The following is a 22661-nucleotide window of genomic DNA, read 5'->3' as shown; positions in this document are numbered from 1 at the left end:
TGTTTTTCTGCATTTCCTCTATATGACTATGCACTATAATTTATGGACACCTCCAAAGGGTTGATAGTCTTAATTTGAACAAATCAATTATACCCCTGATAATTTACTGTAGTTAAATAGCTATTACGCGGTTTGAGGCTTTCTAAAAGATGGCAATACTTATCTGGCAACCTTCAAGAACAACCTTTTCAAATGACATCCGGTAGATTATGTGCATGTGCATTATGTGAGATATATAGACTGTTTATTTTTACTGTAGTTACCCTGTTACAAATCACCCTGAGTGACACTTATTGCAATTATTAAAATTGTTGTATTTTTTATTTTAAGTTACCGATACTTACTCTAATAAACCCTTCAAATCAAAACTTTTTTTTATTTTGTAACCTAAATACAGTGTAGGTTCAGGAATCATATCCACATATATGGATGGAATGATGAAAAGGTAAATGTTTTGCAAAATCATGTTTTATAAACCTTGCAAACAATTGGTTATAACTCAGTTCTTTATTTTTGAGCTCTAGATGAATCCTTGATTTTTAGAGCCTGATTTGATCAACCTATACTGGATTTTTAGAGCCTTTTACAGCACTGGGGAATCACCCTGGAATACATCAACCAATACTGAACCTATTGCAAGAAGTTTCATTCTAACTGATGTTCCTTGGAGATTTGCCAGTCTACTGGTGGAGGACCAGCCTCAAAGTCGATCACATCAGCACAGAAAGGGTGTCCCAATCAATCAGTGCCACCAATATCTGTACCAGTATGTGAAACTGAAATGCCAAACTTACCAGGTGGTGTTGTTGGAGCTGCAGACATCTCAGATGGAATGTGATTTTTTTCAGTTCTTGCAATGCTCTGAACAACTAGAACTAAAGTTAATTTAAACAAGGTTGAGAGAGCTCCAAGCTCCCACCTGATAGGTGTAAGTAGTATTTAAATAGCATTTTAGCTTGTTTGCAAATGAGTTAAGTGAAGTCAACCCATGCAACATTTTTTTTCCCCCAAACATTTGCAGAAAACATATTTTTTAAATTTTGACTTCAAAAAAGGTGGACTTGCATAATTATTCACTCCTCCTCCAGATTTGAGGAAAAAACAAGGTTAAAAAAAAAATCCTGCAACTACCCTTGCAAACCTTGCATCTCTTTTGGATATCTGGCCCGTAATGCATGTTCCCCTGGCGCCGCTCCTTGAACAGCAACTCCAACAATATATTTCTCTTCCTCTCACTAAAGCGTCACTTTTGAAACTTCCGTTTTTAATAATGTGTCAAAACTAAGGACCAATAGCATCTAAAGGAAGTATTACTGCAAGTATGAATCAAAAAGTCAAGAAAAGCAATTTAAACAGAGAGCCATTATCCTTAGGTTGCCCAGTTCTTAACACAAAACAATATATCTTTTTTCTAAAAAAATGGCATAATTATAAGGGATGATTACAGAACAAAGGGATGTTATGTATGTAATACATTAGGAGAACATTATCATAATGCAATACATTTAACATCAAGGGATAAGTGTCTGGAATTGACCTATTCAAGCAATGTCAGAATATAAAAAAGGTTTGAAAGCAATGCTGTACTTTAAATAGGTAGACTTAGAGATGTCAGTACTTTTTACAATAGTCAGACAACACATTGTACCCTCTGAAAATAATTTCCCTGATGAGTAAAGGCCAAAGGCTAGCTATTTTTAATTTCTAAAATGCTCCTAACATTCACAACTGGATTCTCTTGGCACTTCACTCCACAGTAAATGTCAGACTTGGCAGTGAAATAAAAATCTGTCAAGTAGATGAAACAGGTCGTTTCAGGCTTACAGCAAATGTAGGAGGATTAGACAGCACGTTGTCTGCAACAGCAATTTAATCTGGTGAAGTTAAAATAACATAAATAACAATGGTAGATCGAAAAAAAAGATATCCTTGTAATGTTCATGTACACACGTATGTAAAGGCATAAAAAAATACATATCTATAATAAACACGTTCTTAAGTCATAACGCTTCTTGATTGGCAACTTGGAAACTATGAGATTCAGACTAATAACATAATAATTTAAGGAGACATTTTTAAAAGAACAAGACAATGAAAATACATGAAAAAAAACAGTTGCGTTCAATGGGAAAATAAAAGAAACAAAATAAAATTACATAACACAAACTTTCCACTACACATGTTTATTTGAGAGTTTTAATAGAATTCTCCCTTTTGTTTTACCATCACAAATGTCCAATATGATAATTTCAATCAGTATGGTTTTGTCAACAATATCGCACAAAGTATAGCCAAGTGGTGCAAGTACAACACGCCTGCCCTCCGGCCATCTTTCAGTTTCCCACGTGCACACAATGGGTGCAGATATGTGGGAGTTACAGCTTTTTACACTTTGAATATAGCAAATTTATGAATAAAACTAAATGTCGTGCATTACTTCCCAAAGCCAACTCGAGACCTATTATTGTGTGATAATATATTCTGACCCATACATTATTGTATGATAATATATTCTGACCCATCCATTATTATGTGACAATATATTCTGACCCATCCATTATTGTGTGATAATATATTCTGACCCATCCATTATTGTGTGATAATATATTATAACCCATCCATTATTGTGTGACCTCCCCTTGTTAGCACTGAGATGATGCCCAAAAATGTTTACAATTAATTTTAATTGTGTCTAAGAATATAAGAAATAAAACACGTCTAAAACCAATAGGTTCCATCCCAGTTGACACCTATTGACAGCAAGAGTTTGGATTGCAATTGGTGTCATTGGGTAAACACATCCATAGTGTACCCAGTAAAAATCGCTCTTCTGGCTGCTGCATGTGATGCCACGCGGACTTCAGTTATTTCAATTAAAAAGGGAGGTACAGTACCGTTGTAATTTATATATAATTGAATAAAATGACAAGAAGCGAGGGAGAAATATTGTTGGCTAACAACTGTTCCAACCTGTGAGAAAATGTCACCATACCAGCACAGCTTGGGACTTTTAGAAACAGTTTGCCTGATTCACTTGACAAACAATTCACTTTGGAAGGGGTGGGTTAGGGTTGGGGGGGTGCCATTTTACAGGTGCAATAACACACTCCAGGATTTTCAAATATGGTCCAAAATCTGCATGCATAAGCTGTTTAACAACACCCCTTGGTGTGCAGATGTTGGACCATATTTGAACACCCTAGAGTGTGTTACTGTGCCAAAGTGAATTGGTTGTCAAGTGAATCATGTGTTCTTGCTTTCATGTTGGTCACTTATTGTAGCTGTCACATTTATTTTATTGTTTGTTTTTAATGTGTTCCATGTGTTACAGGTGGGTTTGACATTGTGGTTCTCAAGTGAGTGCCCTAACCACTGTACAAAAGGACTGATTGGGCAGAATCCGTGTTTTTTTTCAAGCACATGTCATATAACCATGTCTCACATACATGGTTCAGCTGTACCTGTATTTTCTACCAGCTACACAACTTTCATTTCAACCTTGCCACTTAGTAAAGTAGGGACCTCTTGTTTCAGTAAAATGACTGTGGTAACATGTGGGTGAAAATGGTGGATTTACTAACCAGTTACAAGTAACATTGAACACTATATTTGTAATAGTGCTTCTATTCCAAATATCCACAAAGCTTCTACTTTGTGGATTAAAGTAAAAATGCTTCCTTGGGTAAAATGAAAAAAAGAAACAAACTTTGAAACATGAAAAAAAGAAGCTTGTTTCTATAAACTCAAACACAGGTAAATAAGTTGAACATTACAACTTATAATTACAAATATGCCTTCAAATTTGTCATCTGTACCCCAGGGCAAAACGATGGATCATTGTGCAAAATCTATCACATGCAGTCAACTAACTTATTTACTGGTATTGTAATCAATGGTAATCAATGCAGCCGCGAGATTTTTCTCATCAAATAGTGGTTCCTCATGCACCATCATGCACAGCAGGGGGTAATAATGCTTTAGAATGGACTCCTCCAGGGCAGGAAGCAGCTCTTCTGTTCCAGATACACATTATTACAAGTAGCTTTTACAATTTAAATGGAAAATAAATGGTATATTTTTTATTATTCTAAATAAAGAACATGAGTTATTGAGTAAGTATAATGTTGTGAACTGTATGGGGAAGATGGAATTTGGCCAACACAAATACAGCTGCGTTAAGACTGAGATTAATACACCATTAAAGCGTTTATACTGTTACTAATGAAATAATTCCATAAAACTTTGCTGTCATGCACGTCCCTTTGGGATGAAAGTCTTACAGGTGCAGTTTTAAATGAAGTGCATGTTACAGCAAACATACTGAGAGCTTTCTTGAACCTAGTATGGTACCAAACATCATTATAAAATGAACATGTCTGCCATAACATGTGCATCTTTCAAATTGGCACATTTGAGGCCTATATATTTTTTCGAAACCAGGCAAAAAATAATAATTTATAAGATTTAGTTACAGTAATCCGTCGCATATCCGACTACGGTGGGACCAGAGTAAGGGTGGATATGTAAAAAGGCGGATAAATGAATCCTGTTTTAAATACCATTATACACAGCTGTAACAATTACTATATTTACACAATTATTGTTTTGAGATTCAGCTTTTATTAGGGAGCTCCCCTAAATCCCTTATTTAAAAATATACAGGGTATTAACGCTTTTGACAGAGTAGGCGCCTGCCGTGTGGGTGTGTGGATTCACTGCTGAGTGACAGGCAGGAGAGCGAGAAGGAGGTTGAAGTTGATACGCCCCCGCAGGCAAACAGGATTTATTTACATATCAATTGAACAGCTCACGTGACACTACCAGCAATGGCAACGCACGGATCACATACAACACAGTGTACAAAAACTTTGGTAGATCTACAATATCTGAACCAATGTTCTCTGTTCAATAATAAACTAACGTTGCTGAAGAGGTTGATCATGGAGGATAAATGGCTAGGGCAGATATGTGACGGGCGGCTAAGCGACGGATTACTGTATTTAGATAATATTTCATGAACAGAGTGCCATATCGGTATAAACATTTTTTAAGCAACAAAGAAAAATAAATATGAAAAATGTAATGCCAATCTTCTGTAAATCTGTAAACTAGGTTCTGATTATTCAAGAATACGAATGTCAACATTCAAGATTCAATATTCAGTTCAATACACTTTATAGATACAACATCAATCTACAGTCACTAGCATGCCTTCAGATTGTATACTGATGTTCCCAGAATATTTAAGCAAAAGATTTCCAGTAAATAAAGGGTTTTAATTTATACTTACCGGAGGATCTAGATCTTCTGCTGATACAGTTGTGATGACAGTGCCCTTGACTGCATTTGGTGCCACCATTCCCCTATAGAGAGCTTGCCTAAATACAGGGGAATAATCATTCATATCCTGCAAAACACAATTTGGAGATAAGTGCTGGAGTTAAAACTAGATCACAGACACATTCATGAAAACTGCTCCTTGAATTGTTCCCGTTCACTCCATTCCAACACATTTACAACTGCCAGCCTCTTGTGGTGTCGATTCCATTAGTATCAAGGGGAAGTGTTGCACAAAAATGACAGATATTCAATACTAGGTAATACAAGGCATTAGAAATCTGGCAAATGCCAATGCGTTGCGGGTAACAAAAGTTATGTTGATCTGGGTTACCACAGATAGTGCACTCTGTGTAATACCTGATTGGCGGTACAGTGTGCCCTGCAAAAGCATCATTCTTAAGGAATGGATTTTCTATCACCTGCTATCTTTTTGTACTGCAATTTATTTCAACAGAGCCAGCCTTTGTGGTTACTACAAAGAAATCCCAAAGAGCTTTAGTCTGCAATTCAATAGAAATACATCTTACCATCCTATTCCTGCATGTGGCCATTCATCACTGGAAGCTGAATAGCATTCACACAAATTGTACTGTACATTAATACGGCACAAAGGTAATTAAAATATGTAAGAACTACTTCTTCAGTGTTCAAATTGTCTGATGCCCCTCAGTATGGATAACTTTAGTTTGATTTTGGCAAAGATAGGCTCATATTTAATATTTAATATTTAATTCAAAAGTCTTCTATCTCGTTAATCCCTGTCAAGGGGGACGGACACAAAGTCTACAGGAACGTGGCATTAAAATATCCTGTATGTCTTCAAATAATAAATACAAATAAAACTAGGATTAAAATTTGATTAACATGCAGACAGGCTAAAATAATTGAATCTATTCAGTCTTGAACAAAGAATGCGGCGATCTGATTCAAACATTCAAAATCCTAAAAGGTATAGACAATGTCGAACCAGGGATTTATTTTTTGACCTGAAAAAAGAAACAAGGACCAGGGGTCACAAATGGAGATTAGATAAAGGTGCATTCAGAACAGAAAATAGGAGGCACTTTTTTACACAGAGAATTGTGAGGGGCTGGAACCAACTCCCCAGTAATGTTGTTGAAGCTGACACCCTGGGATCCTTCAAGAAGCTGCTTGATGAGATTCTGGGATCAATAAGCTACTAACAACCAAACGAGCAAGATGGGCTGAATGGCCTCCTCTCGTTTGTAAACTTTCTTATGTTCTTATGTTCTTATGTAATCTTTTTCTTCATCCAATCGAATACTGAAGCTTTTTTTGTTTTTTTCTTTGGTTTATCATTATGTATGTATGAAAGCTTCAAGGTAATGCACCTACATGTATACACTGCCTGCAGTACATACAATACAAACATACTGTACATACATGCAGATTTTGTACAAAAGCAAGTTCAGGGTCATATTTGCATGCTTTTATTTCTTAAAGCAGGATACAAATCAGCAGCAAACTTTTTATAAGTGTCATTTAAACAGCATCAGAAACTTAGCAGATCTTGCTTTAATAATAAAGATTATTACAAGTTAATTGTATGATTTAAATCAGACCATTGCCAAACCATCAAGTGCTTGTGCCAATTTAAATTAGACTTTTTATTTTTAATTGGCTTTGAAATTTGAAACCTATGCAGGTGTTACACCTGCTGACACACTTTGGCAGCCCTGGAAATCTGGAAAATGAATTATTGAATTCGGATAGGGTTAAGAATGATGAGCCCGCCACTTATTTCTATGGTTTCGTCTTAATGTAAAGCTGTTGGTTCAAATTGTATTTGTATTTTAATGTTCTGACACTGCCTCAGAACTGGTTGAAAGAATTGTTTAAGACGTCGGTCTTCTGAGTTTCCCCGTCCTACTAATAGATTGCTTCAAAGCAGCATGGATGTTGTGGACTGACTGGTATGGAAGTCAGACTCCACTAGCAAATCTTCCATCTGGCTGACTGGGAAACCATTTGAATCAACTTGTCGACAACAGAGGATATGAGTAATGAATATTTTAACCCTTTAAGGACCGGGATCATGTTAACATGATCATACTGAAATGGACTTTGTTTTTTAGACTTACAGGGCCACCGTACTTTGCAGTACATGTTTGCAGTACAGGTTTGAAACATGCATCAAAACTTTCAGGGAGTATTGCAAGATCCCTCGGGTAATAGAATAACGCACTTTTATACATGTATCTCTAAGGAGAATACAAAATTAAAAAAAAAAAAAAAACACAAAATATGGTGTTGAAAAAAAAAAACAACGAAAAGTTTGTATGGTTTCTGAAGTATTCCCCAGAGTATTCTAAAAAAAGGAGACCATTTGCAAGATGCTACTGTAAAAAATAGATTTTTAGTAAATTTTTATAGGAAGAGAGTCAACTATAGCCAAAAAGCGCCTGGTCCTGGGGGAGCATCCCACTGAAAAATGTTTGGTCCTTAAAGGGTTAAGCTCCAACCTGGCTTTGTTGACCTCAGAAGCATCTGTCATGGACAGTAATCTGCATAAAAAATGTGCAACAAAACTTGACACAATAAAGCAGGCAAGGTAGAATTTATTTACAGATACAATAACTCTGTTTATCAATCACTGTATGTGTGTTTTGCATAAATTGTCAGATTGCATGGGAAACTCCAATTTGCATTAGCCTTTTGGGATGCTGTCGACTGTACTAATCATTACACTGAAAAAAAGCAAAATAAACATTTTTGAAATATTCAATGCTAGATTCTTGTGGTTACACAGATGTGTCTACATGTGCATGAGTTAAAACTACAAAAAAAAACCATACTAGTGTTTTATTCTTACCATTATTTTCACTGTCACAGTAGCAAGGCCTGGTGGCATGCTGCCACTGCTGTCCAAGGCCTCCACTATAAAGGTGTAAGTTGCCCCTGCTGCAGAAAGGGTTTCAAAGTCTAAAGTTTGTAACACTGACAAATCTCCTGTCACAGAGTTCACTGAAAACAGCTGTCTTGCCTCTTGTGTTCTTATGTGGTAAGTGACATTGGATTCAAGGTCAGCATCCTTTGCCTTGAAAAGAAAAAAAATCTTGTGGTTAGGATGCAAACGCTTTAACTCTATACGAGCTACAGCAGCCAACAGAAAAGACAAACCATTGTATGGAAATAGTTAATATCTTCATAAATATAGAACTAGGAGAAATCATTACCCAGTACTGTAGACTAAAGAAATGAAGCAAACTCCACACAATACCTTCAAGTTTAGAATGATTGTTCCCACAGGACTGTTTTCTGGTAAATTGACTGTGTATGAGGCCTGCGAGAACACCGGGCTGTTGTCATCAATATCCAGCACTCTAACCGATACTGTAATTGTGGACCGGCGAGGGTCTACTGCTCCATCAGAGGCCTCCACAATCAGATCATATTGACTTTTTGTTTCTCGGTCCAGTGCCACAGCTGTGTAAATGCTGCCGTTTGAATTGATTCTAAAAACGCCATTGAAGTTCACCAAACTGTACCAGACCTGCCCATTCACACCCGCATCTGGATCAGTTGCCTAGAACAAGAGGAAATTGATTGACTTTAGGAAAATCATATCATAATAAATGCATGTACAAACATCCCTGGAAATGTTGGATTCAATTAAATTCTAGTAAACTGTACAGGAGATATAAAACTATGCTTTTAGAGGGGAAACCAAATAATGAAAACCAAATCAAACCCAGTGGTTAGTATAGAGTTAATTTTACTCACACGATCCAAACCATGAACTATCAACTTACTAAACTGTGATTAAGCTATCATTTGCCATGATTAACCATTGTCAGGCCATGTTTGACATGGCACCACAGCCAGCATATATCCATGGTTTACCTAAAGCATTTATTTATTTATTTATTTGTTTATTTATTTATGCTGATGTACAATTATTGTATCTACTTAGTGCCATGATGTTGAAGGATGTTACAAATGTAGTGCAATAAAGATCATACTTACTTAAATACCAAATTAGCTAGAGTAATGAGACTAACTCTACAGGTTGAATTTTCTCTCCTTCTCAACCTGTTATTGTTTTGAAAGACTTTGACTGCACACTTCAAAAACTATTATATGGCAGCATTGATGTACTCAACTTGCATGTTAATAAGGTGTGATTTTCAAGAGTGAATTACAATTTACTATATTAAGGAAATATGCTAGACTGAAGGATTTTATAACCCTTTTTTTCTTTGGGGAGGTTCTGTTCAATTATTCTAAATGTTGGAGGTTATACAAAATACATTGAAGAGACTCGGCTGCACTATTTGAGATGTTGTTTAATATTGGTACACAAAGGGTCATATTGAAATGATTTAAACAGTGGGAATATTTAGATATGCCTTTAAATAATCATACAGAACACACATAATACAAAAAAGGGTTCAAATATTAGGAAAGTGTAGATAATATGTATCTCATTAAATGCTTTCTCTCAGTGAACTTGTGTATCATTAAATCAAAGGCAACAGTATGAGTACAAAGTTGTGGGTAGTGTTGACTACTTATGACAGCTTGGGAAATCCTGGCATATATATTAACCTGAAAGAAATTACACCAGTTCTTTCGTATGGAATTTTGTAAACTAAAGCACATAAAGCAGAGCTCAGTAAATGTGGAAAGACATAAGGGAGACCTACATCTTCTTTTAAATGAGCCGCAAGAAAAGATCGCTTCATTAGTTTATATTTATTGATGTTGTTTTGGTAACATTAGGTGGATCAGCAAAATATATGAATGAAATAAAAATAATAAACAGAATACTGTGATTATCAGCATTCCTGTTGTGAGAGTTTTCAGTGGGTGTTTAACAACAGCGCAGGTGCGCAGCAGGAGACATTGTAATGAAGGCATTTGTCTTCTGAAATCAATTAAAAGTTAATTAAAACTGTTAATAAGGAAGCCACACATTTCTTATGTACGACTATCATTGTGCTGAAAACAGATATGAATAACAGACATATCTGTCTTTGGATAGATAATGATCTTGTGCTGGAAGGGCACTCAGCAGCCCCTGATTTGTGGCTGCTGTCTTACAGTAGTAATATGCATTTCCGAGTTGATAAACAAAATGAAACACTGATTCAGAGACAATGCCTACTTTTGATGCTGTGATTAATTTATCTGAGAAACAATCACAGCATGTGGTATAGTGTATGGTACATATTTTCCAATTAGAATTCATTACAAACTGGCATTCTGTATAATTAGGCTTGATTTTGGGTCTGCTATTGAAATTAATAGTTACCCTCTACAATCTGAAACCTGTCTATTCTGGAATCCAGCATGATTTAGATCTCTTTTGCCTAAAATCAATGTAAATCTGATTCTTTTTTTTTTTTTTTTTTTTTTTTAAGCATTCAAATAATTTAACTTTTTTTTTTTTTTTTTAGGTACAGTATTAGTTTTTTTACAGTAACTCTATAATCCAGCACACCGTCTAATCCAGCACAATTTTCCAGTCCCAGGTGACAACGGATTGTACATGGTTTACCATAATTATTCTTTTCATTTTGCTGACATGAACATAAACAGATTTAGTGTAAGTCTACTATGCCTTCAGCTGTACGATTATCATTGTGCTGAAAACAAATATGAATAATTCATATTGGGAATGATGAAGCTTTGCAACACAAGACATTGGAGGCTTTGTTTGTCTAATTTTAATATCACTATATTTTATGATTTTGTGTTTAAAGTTATTGGATAATGATAATTTTATAACACTACCTTTTGCTGAAGTCACAAAGGGAATGCTCTTGTTACTCGTAACAAGTTAATCGTTTTCTTTCTGAAGAGTTACAGGGCTCAGTAATGATATTATTTGCCAGATGACCTTCAAAAACTGAAATGTGTACCTTGAATATAAGTGAAGGACATCAAAGCTGGAGACAAGTGGCTTAGTGGTATGATCATCTTAAAGTCCTGTACTTTTCTTTTGTTCACTTACACTATAGGCACTATACAATCTTCAGATTGAAATGATCTCTGTTGCTGCAGCCTTCAATTGAATTACAAGGTTAGAATTCTAATTAGCAAACCAACTGCATCTCACTTCTCTTATATTTATTTTATCCCAAGCTTTTTTTTTTTCTTTCAAGCAACAATCCAGGAATACTTTTATTTGGACTCTGTATACAACACAATGATAAGCCCCACATGATTATAACTATATTCTCTGTATCCTGTACTTGATTTTACTCTTAAAGGTAACCGTATGGATAAGGGTACCGTATGGATAAGGGTGTCTAAGAACTAAATAGTAATAATAATAATAATAATTACTATTTCTTAGCAGACGCGCTTATCCAGGGCGACTTACAATTGTTACAAGATATCATATTATTTTTACATACAATTAAATGATTTTTTACACATTATTTTTTACATACAATTACCCATTTATGCAGTTTTTTTTTTTTTTTTTTTACTGGAGCAATCTAGGTAAAGTACCTTGCTCAAGGGTACAGCAGCAGTGTCCCCCACCTGGGACCGAACCCACTACCCTCCGGTCAAGAGTCCAGAGCCCTAACCACTACTCCACACTGCTGCCCAATAATAATGATAATAATCAGAACATCTGTCAAGAAGAATTTCTATTATGTCTATGTCATAATCAGCTGCTTTTTCTTGGGTGGGTTTAAAAAAAACAGAGTAGGAGCCAAGCATTTATTTTGCCAATTTAATGTTACACATCCATTCAAAGCTGTAATGATTAAGAAGCTATTAACTGTCTTATTGTTAACGTTAATTGGGCTACGACACTGCAAATTAGAATGCACCATGAAAAGATGGAATTTCCCTTTTTTATATCTAATCCATGACTGTATTAAACTATTGTCATTTTTATGGATTTCTAATATGTTATAATAAGATCTGATTTGCAAAAAAAAGGGGGGGGGGGCGTGTTGAAAGCTGACTACACTGAAGAAGCTCTTGAAAATCTGGTTATAGGAGCATAATGAGTTCTGTTTATACAATAAAATCTAAACCACAGATTTCAACATTCATTAAATATGTGACTTATTCAGAGGTCGCGTTAACGCAAAATTTTGCGTCCTAGACTCAAAATAAATCCATTGGACGGAAAAATATTTTGTCTTGCGTTCACTGGAAGCACAGAAGGTAAAGGGATGCAGACATAGATACATATATTCGTGGTAATCTATTACACTGCAGTAATAACCGGAAAATACTTGTTTTTTAAAAAAAACTGTTCTGCAATATAACAGCATTGATTAAGGTACACTCCAGTCCTTATATTTGGCTTTGCCAGCAATATTAAGAATATTTACTTTTAGGTCCTGGCCACACTACATAACCGATCTCGAGAACCTTACTCAAAAACGTTTTAATTAATCCAGTTCAAACTTTAGCGTCCACAAAGAAGTACCATTTCACGTTTAGTCGGGCGTAATGTGTACACACAGTAATGCTAATAGAATAGTTTGGTTACAGTTCCTAGCAGCGCAATGGACATTGGAAATTAATACGATAGTATCCCACCATGCACTGTATTTTATTTTAAAATAATGTGTTATGCCCCATATTAAAAGAGGTCCATATTGCTAAGAAATAAAACAAGTATTTTTGAAAAAGTAAATGCAAACACACACACAAGTAGTTTTCTGTTTTTATTTTTAATCAGGTGACAAATTTAGCTGATTCTGTTTAATACGTAGATGAAGGCAACAAACAGTGCTTAGAATCCTGTCTCGTTGTCATGGGAATGGTCTACTGTTAGTATATATAACAAAGAAAAAAGTGTGTCTGTGTTTATATGTATATCTATACACAGACAGAGATTTTTTTTAAACTACTACAAGCCATAGAGTTTAAACATTCATAAAAATGTACCAAAATGCACATCCCTGGAGTTTATTAGCTTTTGTGTTAAAATGTGTATTTGATGGATGGGACGCCAAATTTTGGGCATGTGCGTTTCAGGAACGCATGAAAAGAAAAGCTAGCGTGATCTCTGCTTATTGTATCTAACATCTGCCCCCTGCTTCACTTCTAATCAAAATCTTTCTCCATCTGACTGGAGCTTAAAGCTTGTTACAGTATTTGCAAAGTTTTGATAGGAAGAAGTCAATAAACTGCCAAATGAGAACTAGGTAAAAAAAAAAAAAAAAGTAACTCCATAGAGAAAATAGACATCATCATTGTTTCTGAATTGCAAACCTGCCAATTCCCCAATGTATATATAGCGTGCAAACTTTGAATTTTCTGCAGAAATACAACTTCAAGATTTGCCCACTACAGATACTGAAAAGCAGCATGTTATCCACATTTCTTAATAAGTCTGGCATATCTCTCACCTATCCGCCCACTGTCAAGAAACCCGTGCTACTGCCTGTGCTACTGTGCCTTCTCTGAACCAAAAATGTAAGTTCAAAACAGATGGAAATCACAACACTCACCTCAGCTTCTTAAAACAGACAGAGATACCAAAACAAAGCACATGTTTAAAGTATATGTCCATGGTGATTATTCCAACAAAGCCCTATTAATCTAAAATACTAATTAAAACAGCGTGCAGTTTAACAGAGCCGAACAAAGCTATTCATTATGGGACGTCTCTCGAGACGACGCATTATTTAAGTGTTTTATTTTTATTTAATTGATGCAAAAAATAAGCAATGCAGACTGGTGGGGCATATCTTATGAAGTCTCTTGAGATCATTTACAGCAAGACTGTAATAAATACAGGGTAAATCCAGTTTTCTTTAATAGCTTATTAAAAGGTTTAATGCCTATAGGTTGTTACCTTATTAGTCCACGTTGAAAATGTTGTGCAACAAAATGTAACAGTATAACAACAACAACAGTATTTTGTCTTGCCATGGAAACATGTCAGTACTATTGTGCTATCATATCAGGAACACACAATATGCAATATCCAAATATCCAAATCAATTGTGTTGATATTACTTGCAATGCTGTGGTGTGTCTGCAAACGATTGTGTTGTGCTATCTTTTTTTCACTGGTTCTGAAAATCTGGTTTGCGTCTTTAGCACATTTTTATTTCTCAATATGAAGAAAGGCAAAAAGAAAAACATTTTTATAAATTAAACCATAACGGTATTGCATAGATCCTCTAGCTTTAGGGTGATCATTTTGACCTGTATCAAAAGGGGTTGCAAAAAAACAATGGTCAAAAAGAATTGAAAAAAAAATAATAAAACTTCAAACCTTATAACATTGATATTTATACAGTACATTGTCTTATCTTAAGAGCAACTCAGTCTGGACATGAAATATCAGAGTTATCTTAACTAATGTGTTCTACTTGGTGTTTAGATTCACTTTGTAGTCTCAATATAGTACAGTAACTCAGAATCATGTCTAACCTCCAAGTGGTACACAAGAGTATAAACTGTGTAAACTCTATAAGGTAGAGATAGGTGCTTTAAACTTCTTCACTAAGTTACTAGGATGTAATGATTGAAACAGAAAATGATTCAAAATAAATCTGAAAAACAAGAACAATAACTTACTTAAGATACCTCTGATATTTCATTACCACACCAAGTTGCTCTCTTAAGCGTCTTCTACCTAATGAAACCACCGGGGAAGTAATTGCAATCTGATTTATAGAATATGGATTTCTATTTGTTCTGCGTGCGTGTAGAATGCTGTAGGAAACAGAAGGCTATTTGTTTACTTCAGCATCCTATATCCAGTCTAAGAATACTAAGAGGATTTGGGACACCAGTGTCAGAATACCAAGATAACGCTTTTCTACAGAAGTTAAACATGTACTTGCCTTTACTTGTCCTACAAATGCATTCACCTCCTCTTCCTGGACCGTGAAGTTTTTGGGCAGAAATGGATCAAAAACGGGATCGTTATCATTGACATCAGTGACAACGATATTCACAGTAGTGGTAGAGGTCTAGCATTAAAGAAAAACAAAATGGATCTGTTAGATATGTATATCACCAAAACGTATATTAGATATTACTCCTGTTTCTAGAAATATAAATGAAATGGCTATTTCTTTATCTGACTTGCAAGACAAAAAACTGTGAAATACTGAAAGCAGACCCCTATGCAGTAAAGTACATGTACCATTTGCTGATAGTGAACTAACCGAATTTTTGGGTTATTGCATCGTAAAATAACAAAAGAACCTCTGTGCTATAGAAGATTATGAAAGCTTTTTACTCCAAATCGTCATTCTTGCATTTTGTTTTCTGAAAGGATAATAAAGCTATCAAAACAGAAATCTCAGAAATTTAATTAAGCAGTTTGTTAAGGGGTCATTAAAGACATCAAGCATACACAGCATGCTCTTTTTCGTGACCGTGACCCCCCCCCCACCCAAAGTGTACATAAAAATGCTGACATTCAAAGCAAGCCCTAGATTTTCAAAATAATAATTAAAAATCTGAAAATAGACACATTGGAGTAGTTTACTGTATCCTACATTGTGCACAAATCAAGGAATTGCATAACTTGACTACCAATTTAAAATGTGACAATACTACTTTTCTCTCTATTGCTTACAAAAGGATCAGAATCTGTAATTTAAATGACTCATGGTTTTCCAATTACTACTTGGCTTTACATGTTTTTTGTAGGATTCCATCTTCTGAGAGTTAAATAATATGTTATTACTTTAATGACGTGCACACTATTTATATTGAAAAATACATATTCGTGTCTGGTAGACCTACATAGGAATGGTGTACTATGTGAGGTTCTATCGATTTTTTGAAGATGTCACACTGGTATTTCTTAAGTAGCCCATCTCAGACAGATTTTAGACATATACACATTTCTGTACCATTTGCCTTTCAAATGATCATCCTTAATATACACTGTTATTTATAAACACATTTCACCAGAAAGGAACTTGATAGCCCCAAGGGAAATTCCGAACATATGCACTGAGAATAGTATCCCCGCTTGCTGACGCTCCATTGCCCTCTATACTCTCTCGAGCGCTGCAAAGGAAAAATTGTGCGAACAAAAGAGCATAAAATATCAGGAACTGGTACAAAAAAGACATCTCTGGTGGCTATGGTACTTTAGCAGGAAGGCATGTGAGTATTTCAAGCTATATAATAATTTAATCTTTTTTTTTTCTCTCTCAAAAGACGAACACTGCCATCAAACCCCCCTGCCACCCCACAACACATGTTTTGTATGCTTTCAGAAAATGGCAATAATTTGGGACTTTTAAGTGTGCAAAGTTTTGAAAATCTTACCCAATATGTTCTATTTTAAACAGCACCAGGTCCTAATACCGCTACCCTAAGACCCATAATCCTGAGATAATGCAGAGGTCTCAACACAATATTTTTAGTCGTGATGTTAATCGGGATACATAAGCCACACGAGGGTCGACTCCAACAGAATGCATGTTATTCATTAAAGTCAGTCATTAAATTGAACCTAATGTTGGGGAACAGTACAACAAATACAAGATCAAATGAATTAGGCTGCTCATAAACATACATGTGGAATTTATCTTGACTTAGAATTTGATAGGTAAACTTATTTTACATCATACTATTCAGTAAGTGTATAGCACGCTTTTGAAGAAGCACTACTTATTCTAATGCATTACCCAAAGTTATGGACTCAGCAATTCCCATGGTTAATAAGGTAAAAAAGGAGCTTTAGCAACAGAGATATAAATAAGTTTATATGAGGTCCCTGGTTCAAATCCCACCTCAGCCACTGACTCATTGTGTGACCCTGAGCAAGTCACTTAACCTCCTTGTGCTCCGTCTTTCGGGTGAGATGTAATTGTAAGTGACTCTGCAGCTGATGCGTAGTTCACACACCCTAGTCTCTGTAAGTCGCCTTGGATAAAGGCGTCTACTAAATAAACAAATAATAATAATAATAATATATATTGCGATCATTTTTTTAAATGTTTTCTGTCTTTTCACAAATACTGTACAGTTTTGCAATACTGTTATTGTCTAACAAAGTTTTCAGTTCTCATATAACCAGATCCCCCCCCCCCCCCCTCCCATAGACTAAGTCCTTGAGGACAAGTGTCATGTAGCCAAGCAGGGCTTTAGTTGACATGCACAGCCAAGGATGCCACTTTACATTTCATCGCTCCCACATTTCAGATGGGATTGTTACCTCTGAGAGTAGCAAAGCTTATATGCACGTCAAACAGTCATCTCTTTTTCTTATTGAACCAACATAAAACACATACAATAATTTTAGATATATTTTAGAATAACACGCACATTGTGTATTGTGCACAGAAATATAACACGCACATTGTGTATTGTGCATACCCTGTGCATTGTGAGCATGACTGCATTTTCATTTATCATCCCTTTTATAACCCCTTACATAACGTGCACCCCTTATAAAACTTGCAGAGGGGTAAAACAAAGAATAATACTTAAGTATAGACTGTACACTATATTTTCTCCCAAATATAAGTACAGCCTCGATCAGCTTCTGCTGACAGCTGCAAGAAATCCGGGTTAGTATTCATTTAGGTGGGGACTTATGATAGACACGTATCCTGAGTATAGCATGTCGTTTCTAAAATGTGTCAAAGAGTGTGCATAATATTCAGAAAATTATCTAAAATAGCAGCTTTCTACGGTTTTATATGGTTACATTTCTTCAGAATGAGTGAAATGGCCTTGAGCTTCGTATTGTCTCCAAACTGACAGAGTGCCGTCTTAATAGGAGGCCTGTCTGTATTCCGCAGCAGTTTACCACGTAATTAGAGCATATACAGTAGTTAGAAACATGGGAGGAAAAAGACATGTGGAAATTACATTCCCCCAGAGAAAAGAAAAATGTAGAGAGAGAGAGAGAGAGAGAGTAAGGTTAGTAACAAAAGTTTGAGATAATGTTTCAGCTGTGAGGCCTTCCTAGGTCAAGAAGAATAGGGTTACTGGTGTCATGTTGCTCTTCTTTTGATAGGGTTTTGGAATATGGACCTTTTGGCCTAAACATGGCTTTTAACCAAGGTTTATCTTTTAAGCATTTATTTAACTATGACTCAGATGTATTTCTTGAACATATAAGTCAGTGGACAGGTACAATTACTTGAGTAACATTTGGAGTACATAACATGTTACTGTAAAAGAGAAATGCCACTTTTATTCTAACAATCTTGCAAATGGTGAAATGGCAATACTTACTGTATTTCTTTGGAACGTAACATCATACTATTTAACAGAAAACAAATGTACTGCCAACAAGAATTCTCCTCTGTGCACAAGTGTTTTAAAATCAATTCACTGTAATTACCAAGTACAAGGTAGTAAGCTATTGTACATCTTCACAGACAATATCCAAATTACTCTATAACATCCCTTATAAAAAGGCACCATAGGATTACAATGGTAGTACCATGGTAACAGGTAAGGTAAACTATAAGCAGCTCTGACAAGTAAACCGTTTTTTTTCTTTATGTGTGTGATCCTTAATGAACATTTTTGGGACCATCTTTTGTCTTTTTGTTAATGGTAGTCCTATTGATTTAGGTACAGGAATCGGTACCATGGTAACCCTTATATGGTACATAACCATCATAATATAACAATTTTATAATAAAGATATTGAACCTACCTCTAATGGAAACTTTTGTCTAAGATTTTTTTTTTACTTCTAGTTATATTATGATGGAGTGTTTAAAGTTATGGATGATATTATTGTATAACAAACTGATTTAAATATTGTATTTAATACTGTATTTTTAATGACTCATATTATATATATTTGTAAGTCTAACAGCCACTTTTTGTCAGGACACTGTAGAACATATCTCAAGAATTCTCTCTGAGTTAAATACATTGAATTGATAACATATATGCTAAATTGCCCCTGTATACTACATAGCTCTTTATTACATCCCATCTGAAACTTATCCAGTGTATTCTTTAAGATTTATTGGTTCTGATAAGATGTTATTCAGCTGTTGGCAGCAGTTTGAAATGTTGTACTAATTTTCTGGAAAGGTCCCATATATGTGTGCCCATATATTGAACCTTGAAATAAAATGCAGCTTGCATTATGGGTCTACAGTGTGTCAAAATCTGTCTTTGGAAGGCCAATCTTCTGAGAGATGAATGGTAGCAGTTAGAGGAGAGAAAATGTGTCTATATTTGAGAGGTCAGAGGCATTGGGACATGTTTTTAAAAAACAAAATCTTATGTTATACTTCAACACAAGTCAATAGATACAGCACACATATACATCATGAATTATAAAATGATTGCCCAAGAGTGACTTGGTGAAATGATTCTGTTTTTTCAATACTCAACTGTTCATCAACACACAAATGGACTTTGCATATGACAATAGCAATGACTGATAATATGCAAAATACAAGATCTGCTGGAGATCTATCATTGGGATCATTAAGGGCTGTTCATCTCTTGTTTGAAACATAAATCCATAGGGCTTCATTTGGCTTCACTCCATGTTCACTGCCTTCCTTTCCAGTTAAAATTCAGAACACTGAAGCTAGCTGATGCCACACAAAAGTAATCATTTAAATGATATAACTTGGCATCTGCAAAGATTTCAAGTTTACCAGCAGACCAGAATGATCATACTGTTCAAAATGCCATCCAAAATTATAAAATAAGGACTAGCTCCAGGTTAATGCAGCAAAGTGCATCTCATCACTTGTGCTTGTGCTTATCAGATATCTGTTTCTGGTGTCACATCATTCTTTAGTACCATTCAAGTTGCTGCAAGATTCTTTGTTCTCAGAAAGTTTGGATTCAGCTCTACAGTAATTGCGGCCATTGGAACACCTGGTAGCATCAATCTCTTTATATAGTGTTATATATCTGCAAACACACACACACACACACATTGTACATGCATACTGACTCACCCCGTCAGGTCTGCCATCTGACGCTGTGACAATCAGAATGTATCGATCTGTACTCTCTCTGTCCAAGGGCTTTCCTAGGACTAGTCCAGCACTATGAAGAACAGTATAACAAAACAAGTGAATGACACTGAAATTTAAGATTTTACTAACATTTGATAAGGAACTAATATTTTTTTTTATTTATTTACCTCTGACACAATACCAGACATCTGCTTAACTGTGTTAATTATGTTTGGTGCTGTATCAATCAAGTTCATCAGACAGTTAAGAGCTGATAAATGGCATCTTTAGGCTTCAAAAGCATGTATTAATTTACAGATGTCGAGCTTTATTTATTTTATTTCTATTTACATATTGTTAACTGACACACACATCTTCAAAAAATGGAGATAATAAAAGTGTGTTTCAGTGATAAAACAATGATTACTGTATTCCTCCACTGGCAAATCTCTTTCCATCCTGTTTTGACTGCACTGACTCAAATGTTCATTAAAAAACAGCATACAGCATCGTCTGTCACCCCTCTTTAGAGAGATTTTTGTGTTCCCATTTCTCTCAAGCCATTTTTCATGATTATTTGTTTTTTTTCCCCCAGAAACACCAGTAATTACCACACATTTTAAGATATTATCCTTTTCTCTGTTTTTAAACCAATTATGAGTTTTTGTGCTGAGCAGCACTATCTTTCATTAAGGGTATTTTTACTTAGTTATTTTTCACAGATCAATAACACTGTGTAACAATTTTTTTTTTTTTTTTGGTTCCTGAGTAGTAAGTGTTATTTCCTAATTGCTTATGCCTCAAAAGTATAGAAAATGGCTATTATTCCCCACAAACTTTGCTTTTGTGACCAGGACAGTGATATTTTGAAATTTACCTATTTTCCAGAACGTTCCAGATAGATTCAGTGCTGAGTAAACTTGGAGTAACTTCTAGAACTTTCCAGAACTTTCCAGTAATATAAATAGTAGTATAAATACAGGGGCCTTAAGCCCACCAGTTCAGTTTAGTTCCAGCTGCCTAAGTGGATACATATCTGCATTTTTCTGAGATGGCATCAAGAGGCTGCAAGCATCCGGCAGACGCATTTTGCTATGTCTGCGGCCAATTTATCAAGACAAGAGCGAAAAAGTACTCCGTGGAAGCATCTGCTAAGATGTGTGAGGCCTACAAGGCATATTTCGGCATGCCTGTCGGGGATCAAGACAAACCCTGGGCACCTCATTTCACCTGTGAGCACTGCAAAAAAACTCTGGAAGGTAAGATGGACAATTGTTGCTCGGAATTTTATGTTATAAAATTTGTTAAAATTTTTAAAATTGTAAAAGTTTTTAATTTTAATATGTTTTACAATTTTCAATGTTATTGAAAAAATATATCATATATGAAAAATGTTGCGAGAATCTCTTACACATTAGTCATGGGTGAAATAAATGTATTTTTGTAGGATGGTACAGAGGGGAAAAGAGAGCCATGAAGTTCGCTATCCCAAGAATTTGGCGGGAACCCACTGACCACTCAAGCAACTGCTACTTCTGCATGGTGGACCCTTCCAAACGTCGGACTGGCAAGAATGCACCTGCTATCACGTATCCGGACCTTCCTTCATCCATCGCCCCGGTGCCACACTGCCATGAGCTCCCCATACCCACTCCTCCGGAGAGAGAGCAGCCGTCTTTAGAAGAGAGCAGCAAGTCAGAGAGCGAGGAAGACATTATAGATCCAGATGACAATTTCAGAGGTGGAGCTGAGGAGAGAAACCCATACTACCCCAACCAAAAAGACCTCAACGACTTGATTAGAGATCTTGGTCTCACCAAGTCCAATGCCGAGCTTTTGACGTCTAGGCTCAAGCAGTGGAACTTGTTGGATGAAAGTGTGCAAGTCGCAGATCAGAGGAAGCGTCACCAACCTTTTTCCAGCTTCTTCACCCGTCAAGATGGGCTCTGCTTCTGCCACAATGTGACCAGTCTGTTCGAGGCAATCGGAATCTCCTGTAACCAGAATGAGTGGCGCCTCTTCATTGACAGCTCATTATTATTATTATTATTATTTATTTCTTAGCAGACGCCCTTATCCAGGGCGACTTACAATCGTAGGCAAAAACATTTCAAGCGTTACAATACAAGTAATACAATAAGAGCAAGAAATACAATAACTTTTGTTCAAGTAAAGTACAAGTTTGACAACCCACAATTCAATAATACAGCAGGTAATAGTGATAGTTACATCAGGATATGATTAAATAGTGATAGTTACATCAGGATGTGATTAAATACAAAGTACTACAGGTTAAAAACTTGGCAGATTACAGTATTCTGAAGTACAGGATTAAATGCAGTAAAATAGGGGCTGATAAGAGCAAAATAAAGCACATTTACATGAAGGGTGATAGTGTCCCAGGATACAACAGAGGAGTTCTACAGGTGCTCTTTGAAGAGGTGAGTCTTA

The 22661-nt window shown here is 35.7% G+C and overlaps 1 protein-coding gene across 3 annotated transcripts in view; it reads right to left on the bottom strand.

Annotated features, from left to right (window-relative positions):
- Window positions 1-22661, bottom strand: part of pcdh15b (protocadherin-related 15b) — a 244704-nt gene that overhangs the window by 37116 nt on the left and 184927 nt on the right. For all 3 annotated transcript variants that reach the window (XR_009330857.1, XM_059035858.1, XM_034031603.3), the window contains 5 exons: window positions 20211-20301; window positions 15138-15266; window positions 8582-8887; window positions 8174-8398; window positions 5291-5407 (listed from right to left, as the gene is read on the bottom strand). Coding sequence is in view for 2 of the 3 variants with exons in the window: in XM_059035858.1 (XP_058891841.1) it covers window positions 5291-5407; window positions 8174-8398; window positions 8582-8887; window positions 15138-15266; window positions 20211-20301 (868 nt within the window). In the remaining variant the exon portion in view is untranslated. The remainder of the gene's footprint in view (window positions 1-5290; window positions 5408-8173; window positions 8399-8581; window positions 8888-15137; window positions 15267-20210; window positions 20302-22661) is intronic.

The sequence above is a fragment of the Acipenser ruthenus genome, chromosome 13 (genome assembly GCF_902713425.1).
Source record: "Acipenser ruthenus chromosome 13, fAciRut3.2 maternal haplotype, whole genome shotgun sequence".
In the NCBI taxonomy this organism is placed as follows: domain Eukaryota; kingdom Metazoa; phylum Chordata; class Actinopteri; order Acipenseriformes; family Acipenseridae; genus Acipenser; species Acipenser ruthenus.
The sequence above is the reverse complement of the archived record's forward strand: the minus strand, read 5'-3'. Positions and strand labels throughout refer to the sequence as shown.